The sequence below is a fragment of the Nannobrachium achirus genome, assembly GCF_963921795.1.
Source record: "Nannobrachium achirus genome assembly, chromosome: 9".
In the NCBI taxonomy this organism is placed as follows: Eukaryota; Metazoa; Chordata; class Actinopteri; order Myctophiformes; family Myctophidae; genus Nannobrachium; species Nannobrachium achirus.
In genome coordinates, this window is record NC_137818.1 from 18,579,723 (window position 1) to 18,600,958 (window position 21,236).

General features: G+C 42.8%; 1 protein-coding gene across 1 annotated transcript; it reads left to right on the forward strand.

Annotated features, from left to right (window-relative positions):
• Positions 1 to 5,789: 5,789 nt before the first annotated feature.
• On the forward strand, positions 5,790 to 16,286 carry birc7 (baculoviral IAP repeat containing 7). Its single transcript, XM_080732485.1, has 9 exons — positions 5,790 to 6,057; positions 6,919 to 7,119; positions 7,646 to 7,775; positions 10,374 to 10,473; positions 10,770 to 10,851; positions 12,074 to 12,119; positions 12,980 to 13,201; positions 13,596 to 13,661; positions 15,996 to 16,286. Exons 1-9 carry the CDS (start codon positions 5,827 to 5,829, stop codon positions 16,196 to 16,198), a joined length of 1,281 nt encoding a protein of 426 aa, XP_080588611.1. The 5' UTR covers positions 5,790 to 5,826; the 3' UTR covers positions 16,199 to 16,286.
• The last annotated feature ends 4,950 nt before the right edge of the window (positions 16,287 to 21,236 follow it).

A 21,236-nucleotide genomic window follows, 5' to 3' on the forward strand; every position in this document is an offset into this window, starting at 1 on the left:
ATGGCTGCCTCTGCTGCTGCTGTGAGCAAGCTGCTTCCATCCGGGTCAACACACACACACACCAGCGGTGTCAGTTCAGAAAAAGCTAAGGTATGGCAACGAGGGCGCGCGTGCAAGACACCAGTCATGGTGTCTTGCCATACCTCGTCTTGCCATACCTCAGCAACAGGCACGATTACAGTACATTTTATTATTTTCCCATGACGAACTTGAGTTTATTTTTAATTTCATTACTCTTTATGCCAAATGTTTTATTCACAAGCAAAAATTCGCCAAATCCCCACCTATTTTCACCCACTTCAAATTGGAATTCAATCTTTTAATCAAATCACTAGATCTAGTAAATAACAAAAAAAAATGTAAAACTCTTAACTTTGTATAATCTTCATTTCCCCGATTTCTCTGTTTAATGTTATCAGATAATATGGTTGTAGCCTACTGTTGTTTTTTTTGTCTTTTTTCTTTCCTGTATGTCATGTTTTTATTGTCTATTACCTGTGCTGTTTGAATACCTGAATATTTTGTAAATTGTATATTCTTCAATGAATAAAAAACAATATTGTATATATATATATTATTTTCCCCCTGTAACCAATGTATGGCAGCTGCCATAGCTTGCCATACCCTTGACGCCTCTGACACACGCACACACACACACACACACACACACACACACACACACACACACACACACACACACACACACACACACACACACACACACAGACACACGCTGCGAGGCGCCCACTTCGCCGCGAGGGGGCGCAAATGTCGCGCCATTGATTGACATCTATTCTAGACCAGGGGTCTTCAACGTTTTCAGGCCAAGGACCCCCTATAGTTGAGAGAGAGAGATGAAGCTGCATTAGGGACCCCCACAACCTGTTCATAGATTCCATACAGTTTCATCTTTTGACAGCACGATCATCAGTGTATTTTGGATTCATGTCAATTTGTGTTTTCAGATATTTAACCACTTCAACTGTCAATACTTAAAAACTTTACCTTTTACGTAGTCTGCTCTTATCCAGGTTGGTTTATTGCAGGCAAGAGAGCTAGCTCCCTTAGCAGAGCAAGTTACTGCCGGTCTTTCGCGTAGACCTTGGCAGTGCTCACGCGACGCGAACCGAGCGGGAGTCGAACCCCGTCTCCCAACTCGGCAGACCAGGCAAGCAACAGGCAACGCTAACGGAGCTAGCTCGAGTTTGCAAACGAGTTGCGGCCCTATCTCTTTCAGGGTTGTAGGCTAATAACTACTGTAGGTCAGGGGTCTTCAACAGGGGGTACGGGACCCCTAGGGGGTCCGCCAAATCCGTGATAGGATAATTATTTTAAATGAACAACTAATTAACCCTCACATCCCTATTCTGAGGAGAACTTTAGCCACAAATAGCAGATCTACAAGCTCTCAATGCCTAGCAGGGAGGCATTGAGAGCTGAAAAATGAGTCACTAGAAAGAAAAAAAAAAACAGGTGTTTTCAATTACTTGGTTAAATGGAGTTTGAAGTTACAGTGGGTTTGAATGGGCCCTGGATGGTGAGTGTGATAAAATGAATATCAAATATCTAAATATTGAATCAAGCTAATTAAAAACTGTCCAGGGTGTTCACAAAAGTCTGAGTAGACAATAAAATGACCAAAATACTGCTGTGTAGATACTCCGCAATGCTACGGGTTGTGAGATTGTAGATCGTCTATTTTCAAATAGCCTCGGTATAGGGCCAATGTGGTTAGTAGGCCTATGTTTTATAATATATAGCCTAATTTATATCTGCAAAGTAACTAAAGTTTTCAAATAATTGTAGTGGAGTAAAAGTAGCCTATGTGGAGTAGAAGTAAAAGTATTGGAAATACCTACCATAAGTAGGCTACAGTAGGTTAATGGTGGTTATTCATATAGGCCTAGGTGATTATTATTAACTAATATAGGATGAATATTGATGAGAAATAGGCCTACATGTCTCCTTTAATAATGTATAGGCCTACTTTAGACCAGACCAGTTCTCAACCTTTTCAAGGTGTGACCCCCAAAATAGTCATATTTTAACTGGGGACCCCTGACGAGCACCAAGAGTTGAGGCTTTACATTTTGTGTTGCATTGCACGGTTCGATTGTGAAAATAGCAGATCTACATGCTCACTATGCCTCGAGGCATTGTGAGCGTGTAGATCGGCTATCTTCACAATTTCTGCCTCTAATTTGGCCGGTGTTTAATTTGTCATTTTAGAGCTATTTAAAAGTAGTTAAATTGTCTCTTTAAATGTGCGGATACCCTCACTTAGACAGACTGTAGGTGTAGGCCTATATGTTGGTTTGTTTACTGTTGAGACTGAGAGAAAATAATGTTTCACATTAAGTTAATCATCTGGGGAACCCCCTGAGGGATCCCGACCCACAGGTTGAGAAGAAACACTGCTTTATAGGCTACCCGGAGCATAGAGTAGCCTAGCTGTGGAGTAGGCCTACATCACGTGAGCTGAATTTCTCAACCTTTGTTGAGGAGAGATGCAGAGGTTTTCCAATCCATTGGTTTATTATTGCAGGCAAGAGACTAAGAGAGCTAGCTCCCTTAGCGGAGCAAGTTACCGCCGGTCTTTCGCGCATATATTTGCCTCGGGCACTGAAGACGCGAACCGAGTGGGGATAGAACGCCGGTCCCCAACTCGGTAGACCAGGCAAGCAACACGCAACGCTAACGGAGCTAGCTTGTTCAAACGAACGAGTTGCTGCGGCCCCATGTCTTTCTTGCAGGGTTGTAACAAATAGGCCTACTATAGCCAGGTCAGGGTCATCAACAGGGGGTCCTTAGAGTTACTACAGCCTGGGGAGAACTTTGTCTGAATAGATAAATAAATACATAACATGAATCCAACATTGATGACAGTGCTGTCCAAAAAGTCTATGAAATCTATGAATATCTGCAACACAATTTTATATAATAGGCTATATAGTGGGGGTCCCTGCTTCATCTCTCTCTCAGCTAAGGGGTCCTTGGCCTGAAAACGTTGAAGACCCCTGCTTTAGGTCATTTAGGCAACCCTAAAACAGCAACAATTTGTTCATAACTGTAGGCCTACTGTCCTGTGCTACATACAGTAGGCTAGGCTTCGCGCCACGGTGTGAGCTTGTAGATCGGCTATTTTCACTACTTCTTCAACATTTGTTTTCTAATTCGTGGAATTTCGTAGATTTTTTTTTTTTTTTCATGAAATGTTGCTTTTTTTGGGAATGGTTTTTGAAGATGTTTTGAAATAATAATAATCCAAACCACAATGTAGGAAACAAAAGATTAAGGGACCCATACAAATGTGTCCGCGTCACACAAATGGGTCCCGACCCAGTGCTTGGGAAACCCAAAGGAAGGATGCGCAGCCAGCAGCGCCTGCTACGTTCTAAAGATGGGATTCATGGTTCTTTTAAATGAGCTGGATCTCTGGGATCCGTTCCTTTTAAAGAGCCGCTCAAAAGACTAATTTAATAGATATTTGTCACTTTGTAGATTTTGATTAAAATTACAAATCACTTCATTTCGGCCATATATAGGTCTACATTTTGGCATTTGAAAATAGCCGATCTACAAGCTCACACATGCGCTCAGTTGCGACGCATTAAAAGCTTTAATTAGATCTGTTTCAAATGTTTTTTTTTTTTTTTTTTTTTTTTTAATTGTCTCTTTAGAAATGTGCGGATACCCTCACTTAGACTGTATGTTGGTTTGTTTACTGTTGAGACTGAGAGAAAATAATGTTTCACATTAAGTTAATCATCTGGGGAACCCCCTGAGGGATCCCGACCCACAGGTTGAGAACCACTGCTTTATAGCCTACCCGGAGCATAAAGAGTAGCTGTGGAGTAGGCCACTACATGTGAGCTGAATTAACTACCATTCAACCTTTGTTGAGGAGAGATGCAGAGGTTTTCCAATCCATTGGTTTATTATTGCAGGCAAGAGAGCTAGCTCCCTTAGCGGAGCAAGTTACCGCCGGTCTTTCGCGCATCTGCATCGGACACAGAGTCTGATGGAGTAGGCCTACGCGAACCGAGTGGGGAATCCGGGGATTGAACCCCGGTCCCCAACCCGGCAGACCAGGCAAGCAACAGGCAACGCTAACGGAGCTAGCTCGCTCAACCGAAGGAGTTGCTGCGGCCCCATGTCTTGCTGGGGGGTTGTAACAAATAGCCAGGGCAGGGTCATCAACAGGGGGTCCTTAGGGGGCCGCCAAATCCATGTGTGATAGGATAATTATTTTAAATTAACAACTAATTAACCCTCACATCCCTATTCTGAGGAGAACTTTGTCTGAATAGATAAATAAATAAATAACATGAATCCAACATTGATGACAGTGCTGTCAAAAAAGTCTATGAATCAATGAAATCTATGAATATCTGCAACACAATTTTATACAATAGGCTATATAGTGGGGTCCCTGCTTCATCTCTCTCTCAGCTAAGGGGTCCTTGGCCTGAAAACGTTGAAGACCCCTGCTGTAGGTCATTTAGGCAACCCTAAAACAGTAACAATTTGTTCATCAAATCAATAATGAATGGATAACTGCTATTAGGCCTACCTGTTATCATCATCAACCTTGCATTCAAGGTTTAGCCTACTGAGGTCATTAGAATGAAAAGGATGGAGATGTGTTACCCTATAGACCTACGCCTCCCACGTTAAAGAATTGAAAATACATTTTATGACTCAGAAGAAAGTAACTGTACTGTCCTGTGCTACATACAGTAGGCGCCATGTTGTGAGCTTGTAGATCGGCTATTTTCACTAGGCCTACTTCTTCAACATTTGTTTTCTAATTTGTGGAATTTCGTAGATTTTTTTTGTTTAGCCTATTTGTTCATGAAATTACGTATAGAAAGATTGTTTTTAATTCAAAATGTTGCTTTTTTTGGGAATGGTTTTTGAAGATGTTTTGAAATAACAATCATCAAAAACACAATGTAGGAAACAAAAGATTAAGGGACCCATACAAATTTGTCCGCGTCACACAAATGGGTCCCGACCCAGTGCTTGGGAAACCCAAAGGAAGGATGCGCAGCCAGCAGCGCCTGCTACGTTCTAAAGATGGGATTCATGGTTCTTTTAAATGAGCTGGATCTCTGGGATCCGTTCCTTTCAAAGAGCCGTTCAAATGACACTTGTCACTTTGTAGATTTTGATTATAATTACAAATCACTTCAATCCTTTATACATTTCTGCCATACATTTTGGCATTTGAAAATAGCCGATCTACAAGCTCACAATGCACTCAGTTGCGAACTTGCGTCGCATTGTGAGCTTTTAGATCTGTTATTTTCAAATGTTTTTTCCCCCTACATTTGAAAACTTGAAATGGGACATTTTGCATAATGAGTAGCCAACGTTCTGCTATTGGTAGGCTACTTTAAGTGCATTTTGATACTTTACACTTTAATTCCAAACTTCTACTTGTGACAGAGTAAGTAGCCTATTTCTAAATTGCAGTATTGATACTTTTACATAGGCCTAAGTAAAGAATGTTTGTGCCTTTTCCATAACTGTTCATTTAGAAAGGAACGGCTCCCTATACTGGTGCGAACCGGATCCCATCGTTCATTTCAAAGAGCTGCTCAAAAGACTCGATTCGTTCGCGAACGTCCCATCTCTACTACATTCTGCCAGCAGCAGTTTGTTATGACTACGGTATTCTGGAACGTAGCCCCCCTGTGCGCTGCGCAGTGCGCACGGAACGTCCCCGCTCCGCAAGCCCTGCTATACAGAGTCAACATTCTGGTCTAAATAAACGAGCGCAGCGCGCAGCCCAGACCAGTCCAACTATGGAACGCAAAAGGGATGACTGGCATCAGCGGACTAAAAAAAGAAGATCAGAAAGCAACCATGTCGGATGACAGTAGCACTGCTACCACCACCACCACCACCATGCTGTACATACTGGAGGAGCCTCACATGCGCGGGGAAGCGGACCGGCTCCGCTCCTTCCTGGACGGCTGGCCCCCCGACGGCCCCGTGGGGCCCGGGGACCTGGCCAAGGCCGGCTTCTTCTTCCTGGGCCAAGAGGACAAGGTGAGCCACTCAATTCAATTCAATTCAATTCAATTCAATTCAATTCAATTCAATTCAATTCAATTCAATTCAGTGATAGGTGGTTGGTTGATTGATTGATTGATTGATTGATTGATTGATTGATTGATTGAATACTTTATTAGAAGTTTGCATAGGCCTATAGGAAAAGGTACAGTACAGTAAGTATAGTCTACAGTTCACTGATACAAGGTCAACTAAAATGATAAATACCACAAGAAAGCCTTTAGGCTTGAAAAGCTTGGTATTAAGTAGGCTACATATAGGCTACTTAAGTTTTGAGGTAACTGTATTTCCATTTCCAGTATACTTTTACTCCACTATATCTCGGATCCAAAAGTTGTACTTTTAATCCACTACATTTATTTGGAAACTTTAGTTACTAGTTGTAGATTTTTATTATTGGGCTATTACAAAAAATACACAAACCACTTCAGCCCTATATACATTTTGGCCATTTGAAAACAGCTGATCTACAAGCTCACAATGAGTCACGATGCCACAATGCCACACATTGTGAGCTTGTGCTGTGGATCTGCTATTTTCAAAATATTTTAATACATCTTATTATAGGCCTACCCTTGAAAAAGTGTGAAATTTGCGTTCTGCATAATGAGTAGGCCTACTGTGCTTTCTACTTTTTGTACTTTAATTACATTTTGATACCAATACCTTTGGACTTTTACTTGAGTAGCCTACATTTTCAATTCCGGGACTTTTACTTGTGGCATTTCTACATTGCAGGCATTTTAATGTTTTACTTTTAGGTAAAAGTAAAAAATGTTTTACTTTGACCTAAAAGTAAAACATTTGAGTTCATTCCTTCCCACCACTGTGTCCAAGGTGCAGTGCTTCTGCTGCGGCGGCGTGCTGCGGTGCTGGGTGGCCGGCGACAACCCCGCCGCCGAGCACCGCCGCCACTTCCCGGCGTGCGGCCTGGTGCTGGGCCGCCCTGTGGGGAACGTCCCGCTGGGCTCGGACCCCTCGGACTCTGTGGACGGACAGCTGCTCAGTCAGCTCCAGAGGCTCACCGTGGACGACCAGGTAGGGGTGGGTGGGCGAGATATGGTGATAAATATCGTTAAGACGATATACAATCAGTCTCCACGATACGCCTTTTCAGAGATGTCGTATATATATCATGATACAATGAGGGAGCCTTGTAAAAAGAAATCCTGTTGAATTGTTAATACAGAGATTCACCTGCATTTTTGTCTAAATCAGTAATTCTCAAACTTTAAAATGTCAAGGTCTCTCCCCTTAACTCTGACAGTATACAAATGACCCTCGCGGGTCCATTTGGTTACATACTTGTAAAGGTCAATTTACAGTAGACCTCCGAAAAAGGAACCCAGAGAGTCCCTGGACCCCACTTTGAAGACCACTGGTCTAAACGGTCTGTTACTCCTTTTTCGTTACCCTGTAGGTGATTGTACTGTTAAGTAACTTGAAAAGATAACCATAAAAAACAACATGAAAAAGAATCACAATAAGATCGTCTATCGTGATACTGCTTGGAAAAACATCGTGATTTTGTATTTTTCCATATCGCCTACCTCTATACGACCAGGCGCCCTTGGGACAGGCCGTGTACCCCGAGATGGAGGCCGAGGACTCCCGCCTCACCACCTTCCACAACTGGCCGCCCGGAGCATCCATCCAGCCCGACGACCTTGCCAGAGCCGGCTTCTTCTACACAGGTCGGTGACCCACCATCATGATATAGGCCTAGGGCTTACGTTTGTTTCATTTCACAAGCCTATGCTTAAAGGGAAACTTTAAGACTATATACATTTTTAGCAGTCATTTCCCTTTATCCAGCCACTATATTATTGTGCTGGGGTGTTTCCTTGCAGAATGACACATCCCCTGGCTGTATTCTGGTTCTGTTACACTGTTTGTGTTGACATTCATCCCATGGAGGGACGTTTTTGTAAGGGGGAGATGGTCAGAGCTCTTAATTGCTCCCTTTGAACTTCAAAGGGGTTGTGCACTGAGGTAATTGAATGGGCCATAAAAGTGTCAAGTGCTCGTTAGTGATCTCTCTTATCAACGAAAGCATCCAAAGACAACGACCTGTTTGATGCCTGTCATGGAGGGGGGGAGGGGGGAATGTGTTTGTTTGTATACACACGGACATGCCTAGTTTCCCTTTAAAAAAACATATACATAATATATTATTGAGTTTATTTTTGAATAGCAGTCCTTGTTTGTCAATGGAACAAGCCACACTAGAGTAGCCACGGGTGGTGGACACAGGGGACACCCCCTCATTGTGAGTGAGTTCACGGGGGACAATTGTCCAGCTGACTCATGACTCATGAGTGTTGGGGACAGAACAACCTGGACAGGCCCAGCCAGGGCTGCATATAGGTCTGACACCAGAAGCTGCCACACCACAACCACACACACAGCCTTAGTTACTTACGCAAGCCAGACAGTTTCACATATACGGTATGTAGAACAGGGGTCTTCAACGTTTTCAGGCCAAGGACCCCTTGTGAAGCAGGGACCTCACAAGCTTTTCATAGATTCCATATAGTTTCATTGTTTGACAGCACGATCATCAGTGTATTTTGGATTCATGTTAATGTGTGTTTTCAGATATTTAACCACTTGAACCGTCAATACTTTATAAACTTGACCTATCGCTGTACTTACTCAGCTCTTTTTCCCCTCCAAAGCTCTTTGCCGAAAATAGCCGATCTATAGGAAGGCGTCGTGAGCTTGTAGATCTGCTATTTTTGGCTAAAGTTCTCAGAATATGGACGCTAGGGTTCAAGTGGTTAATATAAAAAAGGGAAAAAAACAAGTTTCTATCACACAAAGATTTGGAGAACCCCTGTAGTAACTCTGAGGACCCCCAAGGGGTCCTTGACCCCCTGTCGAAGACCCTTGATGTAGAACATGACATAGAAGTTGGGGTAAATAAAAAGTCTAAAAGTGTCTATGGTAGGGAAATATCTGGGAAATCTGTGACGTTTTGTGTTTGTCCCTCTGAGGGGAAGGTTTCACAGAAAATAGCAGATGTATACAGCTTGTATTGCGAGCTTGTTGATTTGCTATTTTCGGCGAAGGGATTTGTTGGTGTAGAGCAGTGGTTATCAACCTGTGGGTCGGGACCCTTAGGGGGCTCCCCCACGTGATCTCTTTTTGGGGAGGGGGGGATCCACAGATGACAGTGAGTGAAGTGACAATTTAAAGACTTTCTTCTAATACCTCAAAAAGAGAGAGAAAGAAAATAAAAATATCACTGTAATAAACAATCTATATGCCATAAATATGGCATATATTATATATAATATATATACTATAAAAACTGGTCAAACATTGGCCAAATTGTGAAATAATATTAGAAAGAGGCAAACATTTTGAAAATAGACGATCTACTTACTTTATGATTATTATTGCAAAACGTAATTTCATTTGCTGACAAAATTGTCAATATATTTGGTCTTAGTTTTAGTCATCATAGCATAGATTTGTTTTTATATTTGGCAGACTACAGTAGGACATACCCATAGACTGGTCGTCAACAACTTGGGATGCCCAAAAAGGAGGCAAAAAAGCTAGCAAAGTATTGTGCTGTGTCTGCCATAATTGGCAGCCGCCACATATGGCGGAGACGCTGTTACTTATACCCTTAGATTACAGGGACATGCCCATTGTATAATGAAAACGTATGCTATGATTTTGTGAATGTATTCTTGCTGCACCAATAATATTTGTGTCCCTGTATGCTTCTCCCTTAAGCCCGTATCATAGTCGGGTCCGCGGTGGAAGGCTTTACACCGCGGTGTAGTCTTTTCGAGTCTTTTTTGAGTCATGAAACTACAACGTTACATCATTCCTCACGGTGGAGAGCTTTCCACCGTGAGTCCCAACACATCTCTCTGTTTTTACTATGAGACAGACAGGCTCTACACCCCGTTCACTGATTGGTCGACCTGAACCGGTCTAGACGGGGTAAAGGACTTCACCGTGGGCCGTGACTATGATGGCCTGCACTTATTTTCTGACTTGAGGTGGAAAGCTTTCCACCTCAAATTTGCGGTGGATAGGTCTCCACCATAGACTCTGATACAGGCTTTATGTGGACATAAATAAATGGTTAAAGGCCCTTCCCCACTGGGCCGCGATAACGATAAAGAATATCGTTTTCAATTGAAGTGGATGCAGCGTTCACACCACAACGATAAAGCCGTCATAATTGATATATATCGTTATAACGCCGACATATCGTTATCTTTATTGCGCCCAGTGGGAATGAGCCTTTAAATGTGTGTGTATGTCCTCAGGTCATGGTGACAACGTCAAGTGTTTCTTCTGCGACGGCGGCCTGAGGAACTGGGAGCCCGGAGACGACCCCTGGCAGGAGCACGCCAAGTGGTTCCCACGGTAACGTAACGCCTCTTATCTGGACACAGGGATAAACATTCTTTTTTCCTCTTGATTAAACCAGTGGTTCTCAAACTGTTTAGTGTCAAACAGCCGATCTACAAGCACACAACGCCTGTAGATCGGCTATTTTTACTAGTTTTGTGTGACAGTCTTGTATGATGAAGCAGGGCTTTACTTTAGGAAACAACGCACACGTTTGAAACTCGGAGACACAAGGTTTCTGCCCGACAGCAACGACATGTACCTTATGAACTGTGTCCTCTTGATGGGGGTGTGTTTTCTGTCGTCCTCAGATGTGAGTTTCTGGTGCAGTCTAGAGGACAGGAATATGTCAGCAACATACAAGACTCCCACTTCCACCTGGGTGAGACTGTGGTAAGAAACACAACCTCTCTTTTTGTTGTGGTCTCTGCTCAATCTATGGCTGATCTTTGCGCAGGTTTGACACAAATCGCCTGATCATATTTGTGCGCAAATATACTTGTTTCCAGTGGTGTGTTCTAGGTCTAGGCATACAATATTATTCCCTCCCACACTCACGACAAGCGTGGTCACCGAATGAAATTATAGAGGGCATAATTATGATTTAAAACAAGATTTAACAATTCAGGGATGGCATACCACGTACAGTATATAGCGTAACACAGTAGAACACACCACTGCTTGTTCCCATTCAGCTGTATGAAAACTGCTGGATGGAATGAACATAGGCCTACAGATGATCCACTCGTGAGCCTGTAGATTGGATATGTGTATAGCAACAACTAATGAGACACAGAGGTGTCTCCCGGAACGTAACAGGTCTAAATGGGCTAATGGTCTCAGATATTTCATAAAAGCAAAGGTTAAAGGACAACTTTGGTTTTTTACAACAAGGGTTCATATTTTAGATTGTAATTAGAGAAAAGAAAAAGTGAGTGTTGAAATGTTTTCATTTGCTTCGTTCTATTGTTTTATTGTGTTTACCATGCTAAAATGTGGGGCATGCGTACGCATGGGGGCATGCGTACAAGTGGCTAAATATGTCTTTTTATACCCAATAAGCCAGCAGTTTCTTTATTGCTATTTACGGTAACACTTCTAGCCCCCATAAGTCACATCCAACCATGAAAGGTTGCGTTGTATCTTGGGAATGGGCTTATTCTGTGTAAAATGACATATTTAGCCACTTGTACACATGCCCCCAACCACTGAAATAAGAATCTCTAAAACAATAGAAAGAAGTAAATGAAATAATTTTAACACTCATCTTTTATATTCTTTAATTACAATCTAAAATATGAACCCTTGTTGTAAAAAACTAAAGTTGTCCTTTAAGGCCTCAGTCTGTGATTTCTTCATCTGGTTTGCAGCATGTAGAACAGCAGCAACAGTATTACAAAATCTTTGTAATTGTACATATTGCGTTAATTGTTTAGGAAAGGGGGGGGGGGGCTCCTTTCACACCCTTTCAGAAAACGCATATTAGGCCATACAACGTTTTATCAGTCGTGAGATTTTATTTTGCTCTAATCCCTGCTGTTCCAGTGTGAATGCCATATCTGCATTCAGTTTATTCTTTCATTGCGCAAATTGACTTCTGTGTTTCATTTTCCAGGGTGGAATGCAGACTCCTATTGGTCGAGACATAAGCTCTGGAAATGGTAAGTCACGGTATGCTGGTTTGGCAAGATGACCAGACTTTTTTTTTTAAATAGAAAAAAAATGGACCTGAAGAAGATCCCTTAACACTTATGGTGCCAACCCAGAGTTTCCAGAGTTTATATAGCAATAGCTGTGCCAACCCCGAGTTTCCTGAGTTTATATAGCTATAGCTGTGCCAAGCCCGAGTTTCCCGAGTTTATATAGCTATAGCTGTGCCAAGCCCGAGTTTACAGAGTTGGCCGTTTTTTGGCCCTACTCTCCTTACTTCCAACTTCCGGTTTCGGCATAATCGCGATCGCGAAATGCATGTTTGACTCCCAGAACAGCTCTCTCTTTCAGGCATTGTGAGCATGTAGATCTGCTATTTTCACAGTGAGCCAAATGTAGTTCTAAGAGCGGCCATTTCTTGGGTAAACACAGCCTTACACAGGTGTTCTGATTAGACTATAGCATTAGTTCTATGCAATCAAACAATTGAAACACCTGTGTTTTGACCCAAGAAATGGCCGCTAAGGACTACAATGACGTAGGCGCTGGCACACACTATAGAACCGTGTTATACAAAATACAAAACTCTTAGTGCTCGTCAGGGTGGGGTGGGGGGTGGGGAGGTCCCCAGTTAACCCATTCAGGCCGGGAACACATTTTGCTGTATGGGAGGGGCTTACAGTACATGTACGGTATGTAGCAACATATTTGTTTTTGTAGGCTAATTTCTGATTTAGGCCTAACTATAGGTTAGGCCTAATTATTTTGGGGGTGGCGGCCTGAAAAGGTTGAGAACCACTGCTTTTACACCACTGAGAAACACTGCCCTTGTCTTGTGTCGTTCCTGTGTTCTCCTGTCTCTCCTCCCCAGACGTGGTGGGCGGCCTGGGGGCCGGCTCGGCCATGCTGTCCCCCGTGGTGCAGGCGGTGCTGAGGATGGGCTTCGAGGCGGGCGTGGTGGAGAGCCTGGTGCAGACCAAGTACCTGCTGACGGGACGCCACTACACCAACGTGTCCGACCTGGTCACCGACGTGCTGCAGGCTGAGGAGGAGGACAGGCAGCGGGGGACCCAGACCCAGAGCCAGAGCAGAGGTACTGTACTATACTGCCCACTGGTGGACGGGTTTGGGATACCAATTTGATTCAATCAGGATAGATAACTCTGTGTGACAGGGTAGAAATTAAACAAGTGAAATTGGAAGTAATGACGTAAACAACAGACACAATTAGAACTGGAACACAAAAAATTAAGCTGATAAATGGATATTCTCTCCTGATTGGCTGAAATGTTGTCACCTACTGTTAAAATGTATTTTCTGTTTATTAGCTGGAGAGATGGGGAGACTGTAACTGAACAAACACTCTACCGGTATATAGCAATGATTACTATCTCAATGTAGTGCTTTAACCTTTAACAAAAAAGCTTTGTTTAAAAACAAAAATATGTTTTGCAAATCATAGATTGTTGTTTTTTGTGTCTCCTCAGAGTCAGAGGTGAGGCAGGGTCCCAGCGCTGGAAGTGTGAGGACTCAGATGCCTGTCAGAGAGAAAGGTACCGTGGTCACCACAAAAACACCACACTTCATATAAAGCAACTCTTTCCCCATGGATTAACCCATTTAGGATGGAAACCTCTTTTGGGGGTTTTACCTTTTGGGGTAGTTGTATGTACAGTATATATTATATAGTAGATAGGCTGTGATTGTGAGCTCGTAGATAGCGTGAGCTCATAGATAGGCTCACAGAACATCTGTGAATAGTTGTGAGTTATGTTAAGATGAAAAGGTGTTCAAACTAGCAATAGAATAGATTAGACTAAAGAATGCATGTTGACAAGCAGCTTCCAAAAAAACCTAATGGTCTGGCACATTTCTTAAAAGCAAAGGCCTCAATTTGCGATTTCTTCAACTGGAATGCATAGGATTAGAAAAAAGAAAAATATTAACAAAACATCACAAAACACGTGCAAATTATTTAGGAAACTGTGCTAGTGTGGGAGGCTCATTTCGCTCAGTTTCACAAATCACAGATTGGGACAAAAGTTTTCGGTCAACCATGCCAGGGATCCCCAAAGCTGTTGTTTGGAGGAGTGCTGGTTTCGGTTCATTCATCGTGCTGTGTTCAGGCTGGCGAGGCGGAGCCCGAGGGGGAAAGGGAACCGCGAGTCATACTTTGTCGAGTGCCCAGAATGCAGCTTGTATGCCCAGCCATCCTCACCACCAGCCCCTTTCGCGGGGAGCAGCATCAGACACAACAGAGCTGACAGACACACCCATCCCTCAGCAAAAAACTAATTTTGGGCGTCTGAGGAGAACAAACAGCTCTCCAACTGTGTGTTTGGAATATGGTGTCCAATCAAGCCTGTGGCAATGCTACCATCATTTTCGGGGTGACAGTGGCTCAGTAGGTAGATCAGCTGCCTTAGAATCTGAACGTTCCAGGCTCAATTCCCGGCTCCTCCGGCTATGTGTCGAAGTGTCCTTGAGCAAGACACTGAAACCTTAACTGCTCCCGATCGGGAGCAGGTTGGAACCTTGCATGGTTTCATGGTGTGTGAATGTGCGTGTTAATGGGTGAATGTGAAATACATTGTAAAGCACGTAGGAGAAAAGCACTATATACTGTAAATGCAGTCCATTTACCACTGTCTGCTCTGTTGTCTCTGATGATGATGACAAAGGCGGCTGGTGGAGAAGAGATCCCAGACATCTTGAATAGGATTCAGTAGGCTGACACATGGTGCATGTACTGACTCCATTATAACTAAGCCTAACCCTAACCTTCACTAACATACCTGTAATGGTCGGAATAATGGGATGTCGGAATTATGAGCGGACCCCAGAGAGTTGTTGTCTCCTTCGCATTACTGCTATATATACCCCATATTTCCAAGCACTGTGGATGGAGATCTGGCAGCAGTATGGCACTGGTGAGAGCAGTCTCTCATCTTGGAGCACCACTGCGCACAGGGTAGCGTGAGAACAAATGAGAGAAAGAGAGAGAGCGAGAGAGAGAGAGAGAGAAAGAGAGACTCCGCGTACTGAGAGAAAGAGAGACTCCACGTACTGTAGGTACGTGCGTTGTCCTCAGCAGGGGAAATTACGTTCTCTACATATTTATATCTTGCTAAAGTAAGATATAAGCTCTATGTCTGGTTTATGTGATCAAGGCACATATGCCAGGTGGGCCAGGTGGTGATTAAACATGCAGTTGACCGAGAACAATATCTAACAAACTTTGGAGAGGCAAAGACCTTGACAGAACAAGACCTTTCTAGTGCATTTCTTGCCACCTGCTTGCAAAAGCCATGGAACCTGAGGAAAGGCTAGAACCAATGGAACATGGATCAGGGCATGACATAAAGGCTTGTCCTGTTGTTATCTTGGTTTCATTTTTTCTGTAACGCTCCTAGCAGCTTTGTGCTGTATGCAGATTATGGACTGGAGTGGAGTGGAGGGTGGAGGGAGCAAGGGGGGGGGGGGGGGGGGTTGTTAGCAGTCCTGTTGTTATTCATTCTATTATTCATTCTATTTATTGACTTTTTTATCCGGACAAGTGACTTTTGTGCCCGGAAGTGAATGGGAAATGTACTTGTCCAAAGGAAAAGTGCCTCAAAAGACAAAAAGTTAATGTCAAGCCCTGGTGGATGGAAGGAGCAGTTTGACTTTAGTACACTCCTGCCATGTCTGAAGCGTGACACTTGACAATATGGCTGCCGTGTAGCGGTGCGGTGCCAAGGCCCCGTTATCACGTCCAGGGACTTCTGCGCTGCCAACGGAACTCGCCCTTCGGGCTCGTTCCTGAGGCAACGCAGGCGTGATGATGTTGACGATAAAGCACACCCTCTCATGTAATATCTCTTAATTGTATTTATTTTGTTCTCCAGTAGTGGGCGACCCCAGTCCGGAGGAGCTCCTGCGCCAGCTGCAGGAGGAGAGGACGTGCAAGGTGTGCATGGACAAGCTGGTGTCCATGGTGTTCATCCCGTGCGGCCACCTGGTGGTGTGTGGGGACTGCGCCGCCAGCCTGCGCCACTGTCCCATCTGCAGGGCCGTCATCCGGGGCAGCGTGCGCGCCTTCATGTCCTAAAGAATAACACTGCTGCGCATGGCCCTAACAAGAGTGTACGTTTGCTTTCAACAACTGAGCGTTTTTTTTTTCTTCTTTCTTTTTTACAGTGTGCTTACTTATGTCCTACATCATTTCATTTGTTTGATAAGTAGCGTATCAAAACGTAGGCATTTCGTTTGGTGATTGCTGGAAATTGTTAGAGTTTATATACGATTGTTTTCTATAATAAACACAGTATTAGCGTGCTCCGTGTTTGCCCTGGTCCATCATTTCCTAGTCAATGAAATTCCTAGAACACCCACCCGAGAACACTCATGTCGTCACTGTCGGGCAGAAACCTCGTACCTCCAAGTTTCAAATTTGTACATTTTTTCGCAAAGCAAAGCCCTGCTTCATCATACAAGGCCGTCGCACAAAAGTAGTGAAAACAGCAGATCTACAAGCACACAACGCCTTGCACAGATCGGCTGTTTACACAAGTTTAAATCATTTAAAAAATTATAAATGCAAAACAAACGGTTTTGGACATACAAGGTTTCCACCCGACAACGACGATACATTAACATAACCACAACAAAACAACACGATGTCGTAAGACCATTAAAAGTACTTATTTTTATTATTATTATCATTATTAACAAACAGCTATGTACACACAAAGCACAGTTCTGAACGAATAGGCTCACACCATCGGGGGTCACATGATGTGGGGGGGGTGCTGAGGCTAACAGGACAAGGGAAATACAAAAAGATCGTTTCCACTTTTTCTATACAAAGAAACAGAATTATCTACAAAGGGCCGGGTAATCTTTAGCACACACACACATACACACGCACAGTCAGAATGGGTTACAAACAGGCTTCAGGTATTGGTTGGGGGGGGGGGGGCTGTATTGCACTAATGAGAAGACTGTATGTAAATATGAATGCTGATTTAACCCATTGTAACCGGAAAAGGCATCCGTGTCATTTTGTAGATATAGCAGATATTATCCACAAGTTTCCGCGGGAGTTTACTGGAGACTATCAGGACCAAACTTCCGGGTTTAACAGCAGACATACAAGCTCACGTCGCGTCGCAGATGCAACCCGTTGTGAGCTTGTAAATCGGCGGCGGAAGATCGATGCAGACGTTTGCGCAATGCACTATGGGGCGTAGGAAACTCGTGGATACAAGCTTGTAGATCTGCTATTTTTGGAACATTTTCAAAAACTCTTGAAAGTGAGAACTAAACTGAGGCATTTGTAGGATCGGCCTCTGATCTTGATAATGGGTTGAAGTGTCATTATGTGTAATCTGTATAACATGATCTCCTCCATTGACACCAATACTACAGTATGCATATCATAGGTATGAAAGTTGTTAAAAATAAAATGTAATATGTGTGAACTGAATGGGATTTTTATATAGCACAAAAAGAAAAAGAACGTGATTGACCACTTGAAACCCCAGCAGCTACTGTATATTCTGGGGGTTTGGGAACAATAGCCAATAATAGACAATCTACAAAGCGTGCAGAGATTTTGTGTAGATTTTGTGTTAGGTCCAGTTTACCAAGTCTAGACTCCAGTCATAAAAGTCAGGGGCCTCATTCGGCACCCCGGCCGCCAGTTTGCCAGTTTGCCAGTTTGCCAGTTTTTTTTTTTCTTTTGCTTTAATAAACCAAACAAAAAACAAACAAAAAAAAGGAGGGTATGCGCGTGACATCATCATCATACCCGGAAGTTATGCGTGAACGCCTACTGAGTGGCAAGAAAATACTTTCTGGCCTTGACAGCCCACACATCCAAACAGAAAAGACCTATCTGATTGCATTAAACAACGTTAAACTCACTTTGCCGCTCGCTTTGCCACTCGATTTGCCACTCACTTTGTGCATGCACATACCCTCTATTATAAATCATGACAACAAGCTGAACAAACAGTTCAAGGCTCTTGATATTTAAAAAAATAAAATAAAATATAAAGGTTGATAAGTTGTATCAATATCACAGCGGTTAAGACATAATGCATAAAAAAAGAAACATTTTGAATTCAAATTCAAGCTATCAAGAAGACACCTGAATATCAAAGAAAAGGCCTGGGTGTAAATGAATAAATCCATACAGTGAGAAACAAGCAAAATATAAGCACCTATTTTATATGATTTACAGTCAATTAAAGACTCAAATGGATAATAAAAGCCCCATAACATAACATAACATAACATAACATAACATAACATAACATAACATAACATAACATAACATAACATAACATAACATAACATAATATAACATAACATAACATAACATAACATAACATAACATAACATAACATAATATAACATAACATAACATAACATAACATAACATAACATAACATAACATAACAGACGAGCACCGACATCATTAGAAACTCAGTAGCCTTTTTCATCTTGCACATGAACACATTCGCCACCAGAGGGCAGTAGTTATTCATAAGAAACATTAAGGCAACAGGGACATGGTCACACAAGCACACACACACACACGCACGCACGCACGCACGCACACAGACAGACACACACACACACCGACTGTCAGTTCTGCCTCACAGCAACAGATCTCTACTGTACTATTAAAGAAGCAAAGTGCTGATGGCTTCAATGGAAGGTCCGTTGGTTGCTTTATCACCAACTACAGGAAATGATAAACATTCTTTTGATTCCATGACATTATGGCCCGTGTGACCGAGGCGGAATTGAGGAATTTTGCGGCCATCTGGCAAAAACCTTGTATCTTTTTTCTTTTCTTTTCTTTTTTTTACATTAATGCTCTATGGAGGGTTTAAGTGGTTAATGACATGATGAGTTACATTGGCACCTGCCCCCCTCCCCTTCCCCCCCTGATGAACACAACTTCTGTTTCATAACTCAGTGGTTCTCAACCTGTGGGTCGGGACTCCCAGGGGGGTCCCCAACAAAGCAACATAAAGTTTAAGTGTATAGAGGGTATCTGCACATTTCTAGTGACAATTTAAGGACTTTTTAATACCTCTAAAATGACAAATTAAGCATTGGCCAAATTGTCAAATATTAGGGGCCAAAACTGTGAAAATAACCAATCTACATGCTCACAATAGAACCATGTTATACAAAATGTAATGCCTCAACTCTTAGTGCTCTTCAGGGTTGGGGGGGCCCCCAGTTCAAATATGATTATTTTGGGGGTCCCGGCCTGAAAAGGTTGAGAACCACTGTTTTAACTGACATACAGTAATATATACAATCGTTTATCATACAAAACAACCCAATAGAAACATGCTATAAAACTATCACAACTTGAGAATCTGTAAATGGTGAACTGTTGTCTTTGTTGTTGCTTTTTTTCTTCTTTTCTTTTTGTTCTAAGATGTGCTATTTTACACATTTAAAACCATAGGCTACACACAATCATCCCGTTGTATATTGTATAGCCTATGCCCTATACTAGTGTGCATTGTGGATGGTAAATCAAACTTTCTCCATTGTTCTCACCAGATGCAAAATACAGTGTATAACCTGTACTCTATGTGCGCGTGCATGCGCGCACGTGTGTGTGTGTGTGTGTGTGTGTGTGTGTGTGTGTGTGTGTGTGTGTGTGTGTGTGTGTGTGTGTGTGTGTGTGTGATGCTCATCCCTGACTGTCAGCCATGGGAATCTGTCAGTAGTTAGAGGCTAGAAAGGAGTGGTTAAGCCTCAATTTAAAGAACAAATACAACCCAGTCTTGCTTCCATATCGCCCCCTCTCTTTCTCTCTCACACACACGCACGCACGCACGCACGCACGCATGCACGCACGCACGCACGCACGCACGCAGCACACAGAGAGAGAGAGAGAGACTTTGACACATCACGGAGAGAGAAAACACTTATTTGGTCATCAGTACAATACTAGTCACAGTAATAAGACTTCTACAGAGGTGAAAAGTGGGTACTCCAACGCCATTGTGCCTGCCTGGATTATTTTGAACACTTCTCTTGCTTGCTCGCTCACTCGCTCACGCTCCTTGTGCTTTGCAGTGGTGTAAAGTAACTAAGTACATTTACTTAAGTACTGTACTTAAGTACACTTTTGAAGTATTTGTACTTTACTTAATACTTTTACTTCTACTCGCCTACATCTCGCATCCAAATATTGTACTCTTACTCATTTATTTGAAAACTTTAGTTACTAGTTACTTTGCATATATAAATTCTAATATTATAAAACATACATGAACCACTTTTTAGCCCTGTTTTAAACATTGGCTATTTGAAAATAGCCGATCTACAAGCTCACAACGCGCCTTTTGAGCTTGTAGATCTGCTATTTTCAAACATTTTGTACTTTTACTTTTGGTACTTTAAGTACATTTTGATGCCAGTACTTTCATACTTTTACTCAAGAACATTTTGAATTCCAGACTTTTACTTGTAAGGGTGCCCTCACACCAAAATACCTAGAGTGGAATCCGCCAATGCATTTCAATGAGAATGAAGCGTTTTTTTGCAGAAATCCTTTACTGCATAGATATTTTGGTGTGAGGGCACCCTTAGGGTGCCCTCACACCAAAATACCTATGAGAGTGGAATCCGCGTTCCGCCAATGCATTTCAATGAGAGTGAAGCGGTTTCATGCCAGCAGAGGATTTTGCCAAAATACGCTCCCTTATCATTGAAATGCATTGGCGGAACGCGGATTCCACTCTCATAGGTATTTTGGTGTGAGGGCACCCTAACATAGTAATTCTATATTGCAGTATTGCTACTTTTACCCAAGTAAAATATGTGAGTACTTTTTCCACCACTGTTGCTTTGTTGCTCCCCGCTCGCTTGCTTGCGTTGCATTTCAAACGCTATAACTGAACGTTCTGGCTCCTGTGTGGCGCCCCGCGAGGGCCTACATTATTTACATTTTCTATTTTTGACAACGGAACGGACCCTGTGGGTTTGGCTTACACAATTATAATAATCCTCTGCGTGGGTCTAACTCGGAGAGAACCAAATGTACTCACTCAGTAATGCTAATTATAAAGCTGCACCAGTGCCGTCTCATAGGAGGACTGACAGCTCAG